The 16,071-nt window shown below is 44.0% G+C and overlaps 1 protein-coding gene across 1 annotated transcript; it reads right to left on the bottom strand.

The window, feature by feature from the left end:
- Positions 1-540: 540 nt before the first annotated feature.
- Positions 541-12,002, bottom strand: LOC139282991 (glutamine-dependent NAD(+) synthetase-like). The gene is made up of 21 exons (XM_070902924.1): positions 11,918-12,002; positions 10,607-10,667; positions 10,255-10,371; positions 9,889-9,942; positions 9,630-9,719; positions 9,001-9,052; positions 8,794-8,882; positions 8,576-8,693; positions 8,091-8,222; positions 7,785-7,856; positions 5,783-5,907; positions 5,591-5,639; positions 5,315-5,417; positions 4,909-5,077; positions 4,631-4,766; positions 4,167-4,273; positions 2,985-3,116; positions 2,351-2,420; positions 2,026-2,154; positions 1,166-1,342; positions 541-942 (listed from the first exon to the last, which is right to left on the bottom strand). The coding sequence occupies exons 1-21, from the start codon at positions 12,000-12,002 to the stop codon at positions 907-909; spliced, it is 2,103 nt and encodes a 700-aa protein (XP_070759025.1). The 3' UTR covers positions 541-906.
- Positions 12,003-16,071: the final 4,069 nt, after the last annotated feature.

Below are 16,071 nucleotides of genomic sequence, written 5' to 3'. Positions count from 1 at the left end.
ATATTTCCAGTATTATTATAACTATAGCTGCTATTTCTACTGCTAGTGCTGCCATACATCTCTGCCTGTCCAAGCGTAAACCAAGCAGCTGACATCAAATCACTCTGGCAAAACACTCTTCCAGGAGTAAAACATCCACCAGGCATCGCTCGGTTTGTGACGGAGCTTGGTGTCCTTTGGGGACAGAAAGCTCGTCATAAATAAAAGACAGCTATTCTTCTAAGGGCCTTTTCCAAGCCTATCTGAATATACTCATCTGCTTATGCGGTTCAGACCTTCATGTTGCCCCCCGGGGTCTTGTTTGGGTTGTAAGCTTGCCATATACAAAATATATATTACTTTTTAAACTCTATTTGTAACCAGTAAGGATTTTCTCCACGACAAAAAGTTTGAAGCATAAGTTGTGATACACCCATAATGTAAATAGTATTTTTGGAGCTATACCTAAATAAAACCTTACGTAAGGTAAGAAGATGATTCATTAGATCAATGATTAAGAATCTGTTAACAAAATGTCGAAATTGAACATTATATGCAATATTTATTTGAAACACAATGGTGTGATTGTACTGAAGCAAATCCCAAGATTGTATTGTTTGAAGATGTTTCTCTTAAAAAAAAAAAAAAAAAAAAAGTACACAGATTAAAAACATCACTATAATCACATGCAGGATAGATAAGGCTCCAGCTTTGAGAACCCCAGCTAGTGGCTTTAGTCACATCGGTAATAACAAGGTTAGGCTTCCAAAAAGGAGGTACAGAATATTTTTTTTTATTCTAGTCGGTATTGATCGCTTGCAAGCACAGTCCGAGGTATTTGGCTTTGCTGAAAGCTGTACGAAATCGCCAAATCCTCGGATCTTTCTGACTTTTGATTTCCACAGGAGACTGAAGAACCTCGGGTTCTTATTGCTTTGGGGTGTCTACTGCCATCTGGGACACCTGTGGGCAAGGAAATGAGAAAGGGGAAACGACATCTTTAAAAGATGTTATTTAGCCTGCCAGTTTTCCAGCTCTACCAAATACTACAGAGTATTGGGATAGATCGTGTTAGCGTCTGCATTATTGTCCTTTATACTTTTATGTTTTTTTTCCTGTCCAGCCCACCATTCTAACAATGAGAATGAAGTGGAGCGAAACGACTGCCTCGTGCGTCGACTGCTACCTGCTCGTCGATGCACCTGAACTGCCAGGTCCAGCGCGTGTTGTAGAGGAAAGGACGGAGGTCAAAGCGGTTGTCGTCAGGGCTGTAGCTCTCCGCGTGGTAGGACGGCGTCACCGTGGTCATCTTGTGGCGGTTCACCGAGTACATTCGGAAGAAGTGCCTCACCTTCAGGGCCACCTAGAGAAAAGACGGCGGCGCGCCGTCAACAGACGAAAGGCACCAACTTGACAGGAAGTGTGAAAAAGGTAATCTGGGAGCGGCTGAACGGTCCATTTTGTGGTTTTCTCAAATGCACTAAGCTGTAGCTAATTCATGTTGACTTTGTGGGTTGGATAATCACAAAAACAAAACGAGACACATGCTATTTTTGGCTGACCAGAGACGTCACACCATCGTGTTTTAAAAGGTCCTCACCCTGAAAGCGCCATTAGAATCTCCTGTCAGTCTGTGAGACTTTAACGCTTAACTGTTGTTTTGTTTAGTTTTATTATTCTGCAACAACATAGACGTGCTCCAAAACCGGTAGTTCCTCGATATTATCAGAATGGATCAACTACGCAGCCAGTATCAAGACATGTTGTTATAAAGCCACTTTTTGTCATCATTACAGTATATTGGAATATTATTGGGTGATGTTAATTATGTAAACATCTCCTCAATTTATCCACAGAAAATGAACCTGGACGACTTTTCTTTGATGGACAAAAAAAATAAGTAAATAAAAACAATGAACTCAATTGTTTTATCTGATTTGATGCGATTATTCTGGGTACTCTCTCTCTCTCTCTCTCTCTCTAAAGAAATGTCACAGCTCTGGCGTCCACACCTGAAAATGTCTGCGTTTGAAGGAGCTCACTGACCTCCGTGGGAGAGAGCGCATCCTTCCACACGTGAACCAGTTTACAGAACATACTGAAGGGGCCACACTTGGAGATCTTCCTCAGCCGCCCAATCACCGATAACTCGGAGTAGGTCATCCCCATGTCTGCCTGAGGAGGGAGGCGGGAGGAGGGAGGAAGTGCAGGAGACGACAGGAAAAAGGAGGATGAGAATTAGAGCAAATGCAAATGCATATTCCAGTCCAAGATTTCTTTCGGGTTAAGTCATTTGTTAGCCGTGATGACCGTTTGGTTCTTTTCATTGTAATTCTACTAGAAGGTCTCCAGATACACCCCCGCGTCTTACCTCATCTGTTTGTGACACCTGTCCGTCTGTCAGTGGCTCCAGTTCAGCTGTGGGCGGAGCGGCCAGGATGCTGCAAAAAAAAAGAAAAAAAAAAGGAACACAAAACCACACATGATGCTCCGTTTGTGGTTCGTGGTAAATGACGCTAACGTTTTGTTTTTTTGTTTGACTTGTGCATGAAACACACACACACACACACACACACACACACACACACACAGCGGCCATCTGGCAAGTGATACAGAAGTATATGCCATACCACCAGACCACAGAGCAGCTTCTTCCCTCAACTCCTCTGCACTCTTGTACCTTGTACATATATGTGTTACTATATAAGATATATCGCATGTTTAAATGCGCTGCAGTTTGCACTTGTAAACACAATGATAATGATACAAAATGAATAAATAACGCTATATATCATCCGTCAACATTAAAACCTCCATCTCTCACACCGGTGGTGCTGGTGTTTTTTTTGCCATTATTTCCCCACAAATCCTGGCGCTACTTGGTTTACTTGGAACGGATTTCCGCCTCAGAAATGAATCCCTCCAACTTTTAGGCGTCTGCGTTCACTGGACACTGAACAGGTACTTTACCCAGTCTCCACAAAAGTCTGTTAGCCGACCCTCACCCTTTCAGAGTGGTGAGCTGGAACTGCTCAACGCAGTAAAGCAGGAAGCTCTTCAGGTCTATCTTGCTGATGCCTCCGATGGGGTTGATGTCGGCGCTGGAGCAGTCGTACTTTGTGAAGTACCCTGTCAGGCTGAGCAGGAAAAGATGTTATTTGTCTGAGGAAAAACAGGATTTATCGATCAGTAGTTGCACTGCTTAAGCTACACTAACCCAGTGAGCAAAGCTGCTGTTGTTTTTGGTAAATAGCCTCCTTACACTGGCCTGATATCAGACGGAAGTATTCACTTGTTTCGCTCCATTTCCATCCTCAGTCCGACATTGCTTCCACTAACCGATTTCTGTTCGCTTCCCCCTAACCAATCGCTCGCTAGTCGCCCCCGCGGCGCTCTCTGGATCGATGGCATTTCAGCCGAGAAAACCGCTGTTTCGAGTTACCGATGCCAGACCTGAAGCAGTCAACTTGTTGGAGTTCTGGACCCAGGCAATCCTTAAACCAGACGTTAACATTTGTTACCAGGCATTCAAGTCATTCAATTACCGCCCTGCGGTTGTGTGCCACTTTATTTGAATAAAAAAGGTATCTAAGTGTCTTTTGGCTAAATGGAAGTTATCACCATATTGATGATACATACGTATGATTCCAGTGAATATACATTGTTGAACTGATCAATGACGGATTGTCTCGGATGTGTTGGCTGAACATGTGCTTGATCACTATGCGAAGATGGATTCTTACAGGAGTATAGCTACACAAAATATGCTGCTTTTGTTTTTTTCCTGGCATTTCTGCGTGAGCTGTAGGTGAAACTCCCTCACGGGATCGCGGTTCGCGCTCACGCGTCGTTTGTGATCACGTGATTCCAATGAATTCAGAGTGAGGCAGGAAGTGAGAGGCATCGCTGTATCCTATTAAAACATCTGTGTGAGATTTTGTCGTAAAATGTTAAGCCACAGTGGCCTCTGACCACCGTATTCTAATCTAATCTCGCGCTCACGAGACTGGGAAGGGCGGTCGCACAAGCTGAAAACACAACGGGGCTGTGATGGTGGGGCCGTGTGGTTTCAAGTTCCGGTGAGTCAATGAAAGAGGCCAGTTTGAGTAACAGAAACCTTCACACTGTCACCTTTTGTCTCCAGACAGCCCAGAAATCACACAATGTAATTCTTTTTCTGGTCATACCTCTCGTCTACGTTGGCTGAGCCCAACACCAGCAGTCCACCTGGCTTTCCCCGGGCCCACAGGCTCAGCTGGGCAAACAGGTAGGCCAGGACCATCCTGACCCGAGCCTGGGAACACACACACACACACACACACACACACACACACACACACACACACACAGGAAGTGAATACAAAACTGCCTGCAACACAGCTCAAAAGTCCAGATTCTATATACGCGTATAGGTGCAGGCCTCGACTTTCAGTCCACGCCCACGGCCTAGCCTCGCTCTCACCGTGTATACACGAGGTGGGAGTTGTGCTACTGAAGCATCAGTTTGAAGACTGTGGTTAAACTGTCACAATATGTTTGTGAACCAAAAAAAAAAACGTGTGATGACAGAGAGTGAAAAGTGAGTCAGGGGAACACAGGAAACAGAAGATAAAACCCATTATGGTGACAGAAATATAGAATAGTGCCCAACCTGCACGTTCTGCAGAGCCAGGTTCTCCCTGTGGCTCCCTCCGTTGACGCAAAACTGAGGCCACTTTCCAGTAACCACTGAGAAGATACCCAGAATGCCTTTCACTGCCGTGTCTATGTTAATATTCATGTGTGTGCTGCAGACCAAGAGATAAACGACAAAGGGTGAAAACAACTATTTATAGATATGCAATACATATTCATTCTAGGTGTAAATATTGCGCTGCATGCTACTTAGCATCCTCAAAGAAAAGCCCTTCCAAGTTGAATCCTGCCTACCTGCCGATCTGATTGGCCAGGTCTTTGGCCCTCCTGCACGTGTCCCCCGAGGAGTTCTCGCTGGCCATGTAGCAGGTGGTGAAGATGCGGCCGCACAGCTCCCTTGGACACTGAGGACGGTAGGAGTCGTCCCCTACCACTCTGCAAACGTCCTCCAGTGCCTGGCTGTCTGGGGGACGGTTTCAGAATGCTGCAGCTAGAATCTTAACTAAAAACTAGAAAAACCTGATCACGTCACACCAGTTTTAGCTTCCCCATCCAATGCCGGATCCGGGGGGAGGGCATATGGAAAATATGGAATAACACCTAAGCCTCATCCTTTGCAAGAACACGTGTCAACAGTCACATCGAGAGAATGTGTGTGTTTAAAACAAACTGAAATGGAGGCAAACTGAATCATACTCACTGCCGTCTGCTACGGCCTGGCAGAGCAGCACGCACATAGAGTGGACAATGCAGGCGGTGGAGGAGCTGTCAACGCCCCCGCTCAGAGGCAACAGAAAGCCAGCCTGGGACACAAACCGGAAGCATCGCAAACACACAAAGATCGAATTACTTCTCAATATCCGTTATTTTAAGGCCTAATAATCCTTACGGAGACGCACACGATCACATACAGTACTGCAGCATTTTCTTCAGTGTGTGTGTGTGTGTGTGTGTGTGTGTGTGTGTTCCTCCTCACCTGCCCACTTCTCCTCAGGTAGTCCCACAGCCAGCAGGCTGGCCCTAGACTGAACAACACAGGTGTCAACTGCCGTTCAATGGATTTCTGCATAGGGGGTTTCTTTAACTGTCCCTTTTCAAAAGCTAAAAGACCACACTGGTTCTCTGTCACAAATAAAAATACACACACCAAATGAAATGTATTTTGTACCTGATCTCTTCCTCCGGTGTATGAAAGCGCCATGTTATCGGTTGGTGGGTAGGGAGGTAGACGTCATCTCCGCTGGATAAAGAAAAGTCAACTTTGACCCTGTGGCAAGGTTTGGGTTCGCTTTCCTACAAGAGAGGGAGAGGAAGTGGGGAGACAAAGTGACACATACGTACGAAACTAGCAAATAGTGTTCACGGAAACGATTAAAAAAGGGGTGTTTTTTTTCCGAACCACAAATCTCTTAAAAACAGCAGGATGACGGGTTAGGATGCGTGAACTGCGATTTTTGGTAAGAGAATGCAGCTGACACAAATTCTCTCTCTACATGGCTCTGGGCTACTTGTAACCTGTAGGCCTACGCCAGAAGGAGGAGACAAAAGTTCCACACTCCAGCTTTAAAGCTGCATGAATTGATTTTTGTGAGCCACCTGGGGACAGCGTAACAGGATGAAGACACATCCTCTTGACATAAGAGGTGCGAAGTTGTTTTCAAAGAGCAGCCTATTATTATTACATCCAGCAGAACACAGCAACATTATTATTCAATTGGAACGTTGTTTGTGTCACCTGACGAATGGCAGTCCAATATTCACCACGTTTCAGCTCTGTTTTTGGTCTCCACCACCTCCCGAGGGAAACATCTCTCTCTTCAGCTGCTAAATGCTCCACTGTGTTCACCGGCTCGTCTCTTAAGTGTGTCTGTCTGCTGTCTGCTGTCTGCCGAGCAGGTTGCGTACAGTGGCTTTTCATACCTTTGTCTCTCAAAACAGCCGCCTGCTGCTGGAAACAAGGCTGACGAGTGCGATGGGACTGAACCGAAAGAGTGAAACCGTCGGCCATGAAACCAAAACAATGAGCTGAAAGAGGCTGTTCATACAAAAATATTGATAAGTGCAGCTTTAATATGGGACACGGATTGTCTTCAGACTGTGTTCCAGTGGCATACGTTTTGATGTTACTTTAATATATTGTTTGTGTTGTAAATTTGAATTACTGAATTTGTCCTCCATTCTATTGAAATTATATATATATATGCCTTTATTGAATAGTTACAGCTTGAAGAGAGACAGGAAATGCAGGAGAGAGAGAGAAGACGACATGCAGCAAAGGGCCCAGGCTGGAATCAAACCCAATATATGGTACGCACCCTACCAGGCCAGCTACCGCCCTCCCAACCTAACTTGACCTAACTTGAGATTTGTGTCTCAAGGCGAGCAGACTTGCTCTCAAGTCCATGCAGACTAATCACGAGACCTCATCACGAGATGATGTCCCAGTCTCATTAGCTGTAATGTGTGACATACAAATGTCAGGCCTGCTATTTTCACCCAGGGTCAATGAAGATATACAGTGTTTGGACTCGACGGTAAACACAGACGCAACTCACATACTATACAGCACATTGTAAATCACTCCCTATATGTTTACATAGGAACTAACTTTAGACTACCAAAAAAAGAAGGTTGTCGCGGACGTTAAACACGGAGAGTCATCTCCTCACTAGTTCCGCCTTTACAGCCTCGTTGTGTTTACACTCTATATCTATCTGTCTGTATATCTATATCTGTCTATGTTCTCTTAAAGTGAAACTTAGTGACGTTGAAGTCATGCGACCGTGGTGGAGTTCCTTTATAGCCTAACGTTAGCTTTTTACTTCTGGCGATTCCATTTACGCTTCAAAAATCCTAAAAGTGGCGTTCATTAGTGAAGATTATCTCGCTGAACAAAACGTGTGAGTGTCATAAACTTTTTGTTTTGCCGCAGAGCTTATTTTCTGCTATAATCCAAAATCCCACGGAACAATCCCATTGGCTTTTGGTCGAGGAAACCAGGGCGATGCTAACTCCCAGGTTTGCCCACAAAAATAAAGTCACCCCTGCAGCGCCCTGTTGGCATGCAACCTAAAGTATGTTAAACAAAAGGTTACGTTAAGTAATACAAAAAGGCAATAGGCTATGATTTGGACATGATGATATTTGACAAAGGCTGGAAGGTTTCTCACCATGTTCGGCTGGCATACTTCTCCTCTGTAGCTACGCACATCCTCAAGGTCAAGAGTGGCTGTAATCACCTCCTACAAAAACACACACACACACACACACACACACACACACAATCAGTCTGGCTCTCTCTTGAGGCATGCTGTCTGTCTTACTATGCGCACATACACCTGCGCACACAAGAAACCTATACAGTGTTTTCACACTCCAATAATGTCACTTCCCGTATGTCAGCTATGATTTTGCAACTACACGGACACTTGTTTGCAGGGTCTTTTTCAGCAAGGTCTTTTCACGCCCACACATACCACATCATTAAGGGAGAACTGTGCTCCCTGTGCCACAATGTCTCCGTTGATGGCCACCATGGCGCAACCATCGTAGTAGACGCGGTCTCCATCGCAGCCCCGCTGGTTGGCATACAGGTAGATACCTCCACTCTGGAAGCAGTGCTGATTTTAGTCAAACTCATTGCAGGACATGTACTACAAACACAGGACTCTACAGTGGCGCTATGTGCTACATCTGCGATACAACACTGCCCTCTAGTGATCTCTGCTTTGCATTGCCTGTGCATGAACAGATGAGTGAGAAATGAAAACCAACATAAAAAGTGTCTTGGCAAGGTGCTGGTGGAGGAGAATGATTTCAGGAATATATAGAATAAATATCTGTAAATAAAACTCCCGACCAGTGTTTGTGTTCTACATAGTCTTAGACAACATATGTTTATACCAGGAATAGTCACAACATTTTCATGTTTAATGTTTAAGAACTCCTGGTTGAAGTATACCTTGGTGGTGGCCGACTTGATGAGGCTGACTCTTTGATCAGCTTTGCGGAGCTCGTGGTGGCTAGCAGACGAATTGGTAAAGATTTCAACCCCATCCAGACCCATCTGAATATGGGGGCTGAGGAAAAGAGGAGTCATCAGGAAGTTAAGATCGTTTCAGACAGTCCACAGATAGTACCACATAGTAACACCCACACAACCCTTATACGGTCCTCTACCTTCTGGGGTTCCAGAGCTCCGCACATATCTCAGTGCCAATGCAGGTGTCCTTTGTGGATAGCACGCAGTCACCGAATGGGACTGTGTCCTGATGAAACCAAAGAAAGAGGAATAAAATACGCGGACCCTCTCTTTGCTATTATTTCCTGTGGAGAAAAAATCTTTTAGCTGATCAAACTCTAAACACAGACTTTTTTTTTTTTTACCTGCCCTGTGACCTCCTGGATCATTCGGGGCAGGAAATAGTCCTCAACCTGCCTTGAAGAAACAAGCAAAAGGACTTTCACTACCATCCATGTCATTACCAATAAGTGAACTAAAATCGCATTAGTGGTAGTGAGTTTTGGCCTTGTAGAAACACTCCCCAGCGCTTTGGGAAATATGTTAACCTAGCTTAGTAATGAATCAAGTGAGAAGCAGGGCCATTAGAAAGAATGCCGGTTTCGGGCACTTCTGCATCAGCTTCGCTTTTCAGACCCGTAGGTTGGTGCTTGAGTTTGACCCACACCACAAACTACAAGTCAGGATATCTCAGGCCTCTGCTGCGCAGCTTTCAACCATCCGTCTCTTAATAAATGGTTGGAGCGCTCTTTAATGGCCTGTTGGCAAACGGACTTGTCTGTCCAGTTTAATAATTAGGAGAGTTCTATGTGGAAAACACTACACTGATACGCTTCATCAAGTCTAAAATCCATTGCAAATTAAAGCAATACATAACAATAATTTGCTAATATAATGAACATATCAACAATTAGAGTTCTCGCAAAGATAGAGACAGAGCGATAAGAAGGACTTAAATGAGTTTGTGGTAGACTTCTGAGTGATGTTGACCAACCGTAACTGGTTCCAAGGTGAGAACCAGCGCATCTCTCTGTAGATCCCGTAGTTGGCCATCAGCATTTTAGGCCTGATTAGCAGTATCTTTCTGCAGCATGGAAGAAAAAACGATGAGTGAAAAAAAATTAAAAAAAACTTCCATTTGCAAGTTCTCTGTATGCTCCAACTGAACATGAGAAAGATTTTGTCCGGTCAAATGGTATAAATGTACAAAAAAACAAAAACGAAAAGAGACTGGACTGGTGTGCTTAACGTACCTGTTGAGGAACAGGACTCGACAGTTGTAGCGCACGTTATGATGCATGATGGGCCTGAGGGGAACAGAATCCACAACACTTTGTCAAATGTGACACCAAATCGGTCTCGGCCATCAATGGTGATGATTTCATTTTTCGAACTTAAAACTGATTAAAAAGTGAAAATATTTAGTCACAGCAGTTTTGCAGTGGCGCAACTGTTTCCCTTTCATGACTGATGGGACACTGAAGCCCTTTGATGTGAAATAAACTTTCAAATGCTCAGCTAGCAGGAGATCTGCCCAAAACGGCGTGATGCTCATTGTGTGGGCAGGACTGCTGGATTGAATACTGCTTTAGGACCGTCTGTTTGAGGGCAGTACCCACATTCCCACGTCACAGATGATATCCTGGGTGACGGGAGACTCCAAGAGCTTCCTCAGGACCTGAAAGCTGTGGAGCAACGTGTCCGACTCATAGAAGTGGTCTGCGCAGCCATACCCACTGTAAAAAAAAGTATATATATATATGGTGAATTAGAAAAGAGACGCCAGCTGAGTAAAGTAAACCGAACCTCCAAACTCTGGCAGTGTTAGAATCTTATAAACCCTTTGAGCTACGAGGCACTGACAGTGTTTTATTCCTGTTAGCAGCAGTAGATGATATTTTGGATATACTCATGTCAGTGTGAAACGTAAGCAGGCATCTTGCAAACTAATGAATCTTTCCCTCATCGTACCATATCTCCAGCTCTGGGCCCAGTCTGTACTTGGCTCCATGAGCCTTAGCAACCTCAATACCTGCAGAGAAACACACAGACAGATAAAAGGCAGGGTTACTGTTTTCTAGCAAAAATGGTTGTTGGTGGAAGCAGAAGTCAGTTCCTTTTCTTAAAGTGGTTTCTACAGTGATTCAGTATTGAACTTCCACGAAGTTGGGAGACTTGGGAGAGACAGGTTTCAAAAAAGAAGGTTAAAATCAAAGCAGCAAAAGCAGAAAAGAGAGAAAGATTTATCACCCAAATTCGAAAATTACTGGAAAATCCCTGTTTCATATGCAGCTTTGAGTGCTGAACCTCCTGACACAGCAAAGTGTGTCCAAAATCATTACTGCATACTCATCATCAGCAAGGTTTAAGTCTGTAGAGTGTTCACAGCTGACTAAAAAAACTAAATTGTGGAAAGTGATGAAACAACTCCTGAAACACCGCAGAAAATAAGAAATAATGTGCGCGTTGTGTATAGATTCGTATATAAAGTTAAGTATAAGTTTAAGTATTTTCTCCATTTGTTTCTTGGTTTGTCATGTCTAGTAATTTCCTTTGGCTGCGTTGGGATTCTTTCTCCCCTTTTCTTCTTTCATCCGGGCCATTTCGCCTAAACCCATGATCCCTGGTGGCCAAATCAAGTTGATCATTATTTCATTAGAACTTTTTACGTACGTTTCCACCTCCTCCAAATCTTCTTGGCCCGTGCCTTTATGGTATGCCATTGAGGGGCTTATGCATCCAAACGTCATGTGTCATGTTTTATAAACTGACCATACTTGTTAATTAAAACTTGTAACTGGCTGTCAAATAAACGTAGCATAGTAAAAAAAAAAGTGCAATATTTCCAGCACGAGAAAGAATACTTTCTTCATTTTATACTTTGTATTGTGTAATAACAGTGCCTACAAATTGTACTTCAGTAGAGTGCTTGAGTATATGTATTTAGTTTACACGCCAGCACTGGTGCAGACTTAACAAAGGACGAGACATGTAGCCTTATAATAAAAAGGTAGAAATAAAAAAGGAACCAATGGGGGGGGGTTGTACAGTACTGGTGCTCCCATTCAAGAGTAGAAAGCAGCAAACATTTTACAACTAAAAGTATGTACAAAATAAAAAAAAGAAAAAGAAATAGACAACAAAAGTACTGAGTTAAATAAAAGGAATAAAAGGAGAAAAGTAAGAAAAAAACAAAACAAGAAAACAAACAGGCTGCATGCACGGTCGGCGCATGCGCACTCAAGCAAGACAGAGCTGCCCTGTAGTGGCTGCGCAACTCACTCTGCAGTATTCTCTCCGAGTTGCCTTCAAAGTCCAAAGCCCACTGATTCACCGAGCAAGTTGCGAGGGTGACTTTCCGTCCCATGTTCTCGGTAGTTTTAAGGCGCCCACGTCGCGTAAATAAACCGGGCGGACAGTGCCGACGATATGTGGGCTGTGACGTTAAGCTTACTTAAGCTAACAAGTGTCGCTATATTCTGTAGCTACGGTTATCCAAGTTTTCTTCTTCTTCTTCTTCTTCTTCTTCTTCTTCTCTGTGATTTAATGGTTGATCGCAAACCAACGTGTATAGGTGCATACCGCCACCTACTGTACCGGAGTGTACAGCATCAAAGAAATGAAGAGGAAAAAAAGAATTCTTCTTCGGGTTCTGTAATTTCAGAAATACTTTATTGATCCCCGGGGGGAAATTGCACAGTACCGGTGCTCCCATTCAAGAGTAGAAAGTAGCATAATTTAGAACTAAAAGTATGTACAAAATAGAAAAATAAGAAATAGAAAATAAAACATATACACATTTACAGTATTTAAGTGTAAGTATTGGCAGTTGAGACGCTAGACTTTACAGGAAGCCAGTGCAGAGAAGCTAATACAGGAGAAATATGATCTCTTTTCCTGGTTCCTGTCAGTACACGTGCCGCAGCATTCTGGATCAGCTGGAGAGTCCTCAGGGACTTATTGGGACAGCCTGATAATAAGGAATTGCAATAATCCAGCCTAGACGTGACAAATGCATGGACTAATTTTTCCGCATCTGTTTGAGACAGGATCTTCCTGATTTTTGCAATGTTACGGAGGTGAAAGAAGGCAGTCCTTGATGTTTGTTTTACGTGGGAGTTAAAGGACATGTCCTGATCAAAGACATCTCCAAGATTCCTCACGGTGGCGCTGGAGGCCAGGGCAGTACCACCTAGAGTAACAATATCCTTAGATATTGTGTTTCTGAGGTGTTCAGGGCCAAGAACAATAACTTCTGTCTTGTCCAAGTTCAACATCAGATAATTGCAGGTCGTCCAGGTCCTTATGTCCTTAAGGCATGCTTGGAGCTTGGCTAACTGATGAGGTTCTTCTGGCTTGATCGATAAATATAGCTGGGTATCGTCCGCAAAGCAATGAAAATTTATGGAGTGTTTTCTAATAATATCTCCGAAAGGAAGCATATATAAGGTGAATAGTATTGGTCCAAGCACAGAACCTTGTGGAACTCCATGACTGACTTTGGCGTACATGGAGGATTCACCATTAACGTGTGCAAATAATTTATATTCAATTTAAACCAGCTTAGTGCGGTTCCTTTGATGCCAATTAAATGTTCCGGTCTTTGTAATAGGATATGATGGTCAATGGTGTCGAATGCAGCACTAAGATCTAACAAAACAAGTATAGAGACAAGTCCCTTGTCTGATGCAGTTAGAAGGTCATTTGTAACTTTCACCAGTGCTGTCTCTGTGCTATGATGCACTCTGAAACCTGACTGAACGTCCTCAGGTAACTTATTGTCATGTAGAAAGTCACACAGCTGGTTGGCAACTGCTTTCTCAAGAATCTTGGAGAGAAAGGGAAGGTTAGATATAGGTCTATAGTTGGCTAAAAACCTCTGGATCAAGAGTGGGCTTTTTAAGAAGAGCTTTAATTACAGCTACTTTAAAGGACTGTGGTACGTAGCCTGTTAATAAAGACAGATTGATCATGTCTAGTAAAGAAGTGCTGACTAAAGGTGAGACCTCTTTAAGCAGCCAGGTTGGGATGGGGTCTAATGGGTCGATGGGAGAAAAGCAATCTAAATATACATCAAGTTTTACAGCTGTTTCTGAGGTTCCTGTGTTTGAAGGTAAGGTACTACCTGAAGACAGGAGGTGATCAATTCTGGCTCTAATAGTTAGAATTTTATCATTAAAGAAGCTCATGAAGTCATTACTGCTGAGGGTTATAGGAATACATGGCTCCATAGAGCTGTGACTCTCTGTCAGCCTGGCTACAGTGCTGAAGAGAAACCTGGGGTTGTTCTTGTTCTCTTCTATTAATGTTGAGTAATAGGCTGCTCTGGCTTTACAGAGGGCCTTCCTATAAGCTCTAAGACCATCTTGCCAAATTAAACGTGATTCTTCCAGTTTGGTGGAGCGCCATTTCTTTTCAAGTTTCTGCAATGTTTGCTTTAATTTGTGGGTTTGGGTGTTATACCATGGAGCTGACTTTCTTTGTTTTAGTATCTTCTTTTTTAGAGGGGCAATAGAGTCGAGTGTCAGTCACATTTAGCCTGATACATTATCAACAAGAGGATCAATTTGGACGAAGGTTAGCATAGGAGTCCTCAGTTGTATTGAGACGTGGCACTGAATTAAATGCCGATGGAATCACTTCCTTAAATTTAGCTACAGCACTATCAGATAGATATATGGTGTAGGCATATTTGCCTAACGGCATGTAGTCCAGTAATAGGAATTCAAAAGTTATTAAGTAATGGTCCGATAACAAAGGATTCTGTAGAAGACAATTAGATGTTCAATTTCAAGTCCATATGTCAGAACCAGGTCGAGGGTGTGATTAAAACAGTGAGTGGGTTTCTGTACCCTCTGACAGCAGCCGATCGAATCCAATACTGAGATAAAAGCATACCAGGAGAAGGGCCGTTACACGAGGAGAGCTGGACAGGGCCGTAGAAGGGCATCAACCCAGCAGCAGGACCAGTATCTGCTCCTTTGTGCGAGGAGGAACAGGAGGAGCACTGCCAGAGCCCTACAAAATGACCTCCGGCGGGCTACTGGTGTGCACGTTTCTGGCCAAACTGTCAGAAACAGACCCCATGAGGGTAGCATGAGGGCCCGACGTCCTCTACTGGGCCCTGTGGTCACAGCCCAGCACGTTGCAGCTTGATTGGCATTCGGCAGAGAACACCAGAATTTGCAGGTCCGCAATTGGCACCCCGTTCTCTTCACAGATGAGAGCAGGTTCACACTGAGCACATGTGACAGACGTTATGCGGCCTGCAACATCATCCAGCATGACCGGTTTGGTGGTGGGTCAGTGATGGTCTGGGGAGGCATATCCTTGGAAGGTCGCACAGACCTCTACAGGCTAGCCAACGGTACCATGACTGCTGTTAGGTACCAGGATGAAATCCTCAAGGCCAGACCTTACGCTGGTGCAGTGGGCCCTGGGTTCCTCCTGGTGCAGGACAATGCCCGGCCTCATATGGCTAGAGTGTGTAGGCAGTTCCTGGATGACGAAGGCATTGTTGCCATTGACTGGCCCTCACGTTGCCCAGACCTAAATCCAATTGAGAACCTCTGGGACATTATGTATCGTGCATCGACGCCGCCAAGTAGCGCCACAGACTGTCCAGGAGCTCACCTGATGCCCTGATCCAGGTCTGGGAGGAGATCCCACCAGGACACCATCCGCCGTCTCATCAGGAGCATGCCCAGACGTTGTCGGGAGTGCATACAGGCACGTGAGAGCCATACACACTACTGAGTCACAATATGAGTTGGATCAGCCTGTAATTCAAATGTTTTACTTTTTATTTTGGGTGTGATTTTGAATCCAGCCCTCAGTCGGTTGGTGATTTTGGTTTCCATTGACCGTTGTTACGTGATTTTGTTCTAATGAATTACACAATGTACGTTAAAGATTTTGAACTTGAATATGCATGTCGTTTTATCGAGATCCGATGTGTGAGTTAATTGTCTTAATTTTGAGCTGGTTCATGACAGAAGTTTAGAGGGGAAACGTGTCTTTGGCGAAACTGCAAACAAGAGCCCTGACAAGGTGCCCCCGACCAGACACAAGTGGTCACAAGTCAGAAAGGTTGGGAACCAATAACCCTTGAAAAAACATAAATCAAGCTCATCATGTGTTCTTTTTTTTAATTCAAAATACAAAGTAACTTGCAACGACATCTGTCAAATATACGTCATTTTTCTTATGAAGTGCTGTGAGGAGGAAGTACGAACCAGGGTGTGAGAAAATGGCAATACTCAAGTAAATGACCAAGTAACCAAAACTGTGCTTAAGTATCACTGAAAACCATGTTGTGCTCTGCAGGAGGGTTCCAAGCTGTTAGAGCCGCTGATATAGTTTGTGGGAGTACATCTATTTTCCATTAGCCACAGATCTATTTTTCAGAAAATGAAGTGACAGCTTACTTGATCCGA

Source organism: Enoplosus armatus, chromosome 1 (assembly GCF_043641665.1).
Source record: "Enoplosus armatus isolate fEnoArm2 chromosome 1, fEnoArm2.hap1, whole genome shotgun sequence".
NCBI lineage: Eukaryota > Metazoa > Chordata > Actinopteri > Centrarchiformes > Enoplosidae > Enoplosus > Enoplosus armatus.
The sequence above is the reverse complement of the archived record's forward strand: the minus strand, read 5'-3'. Positions and strand labels throughout refer to the sequence as shown.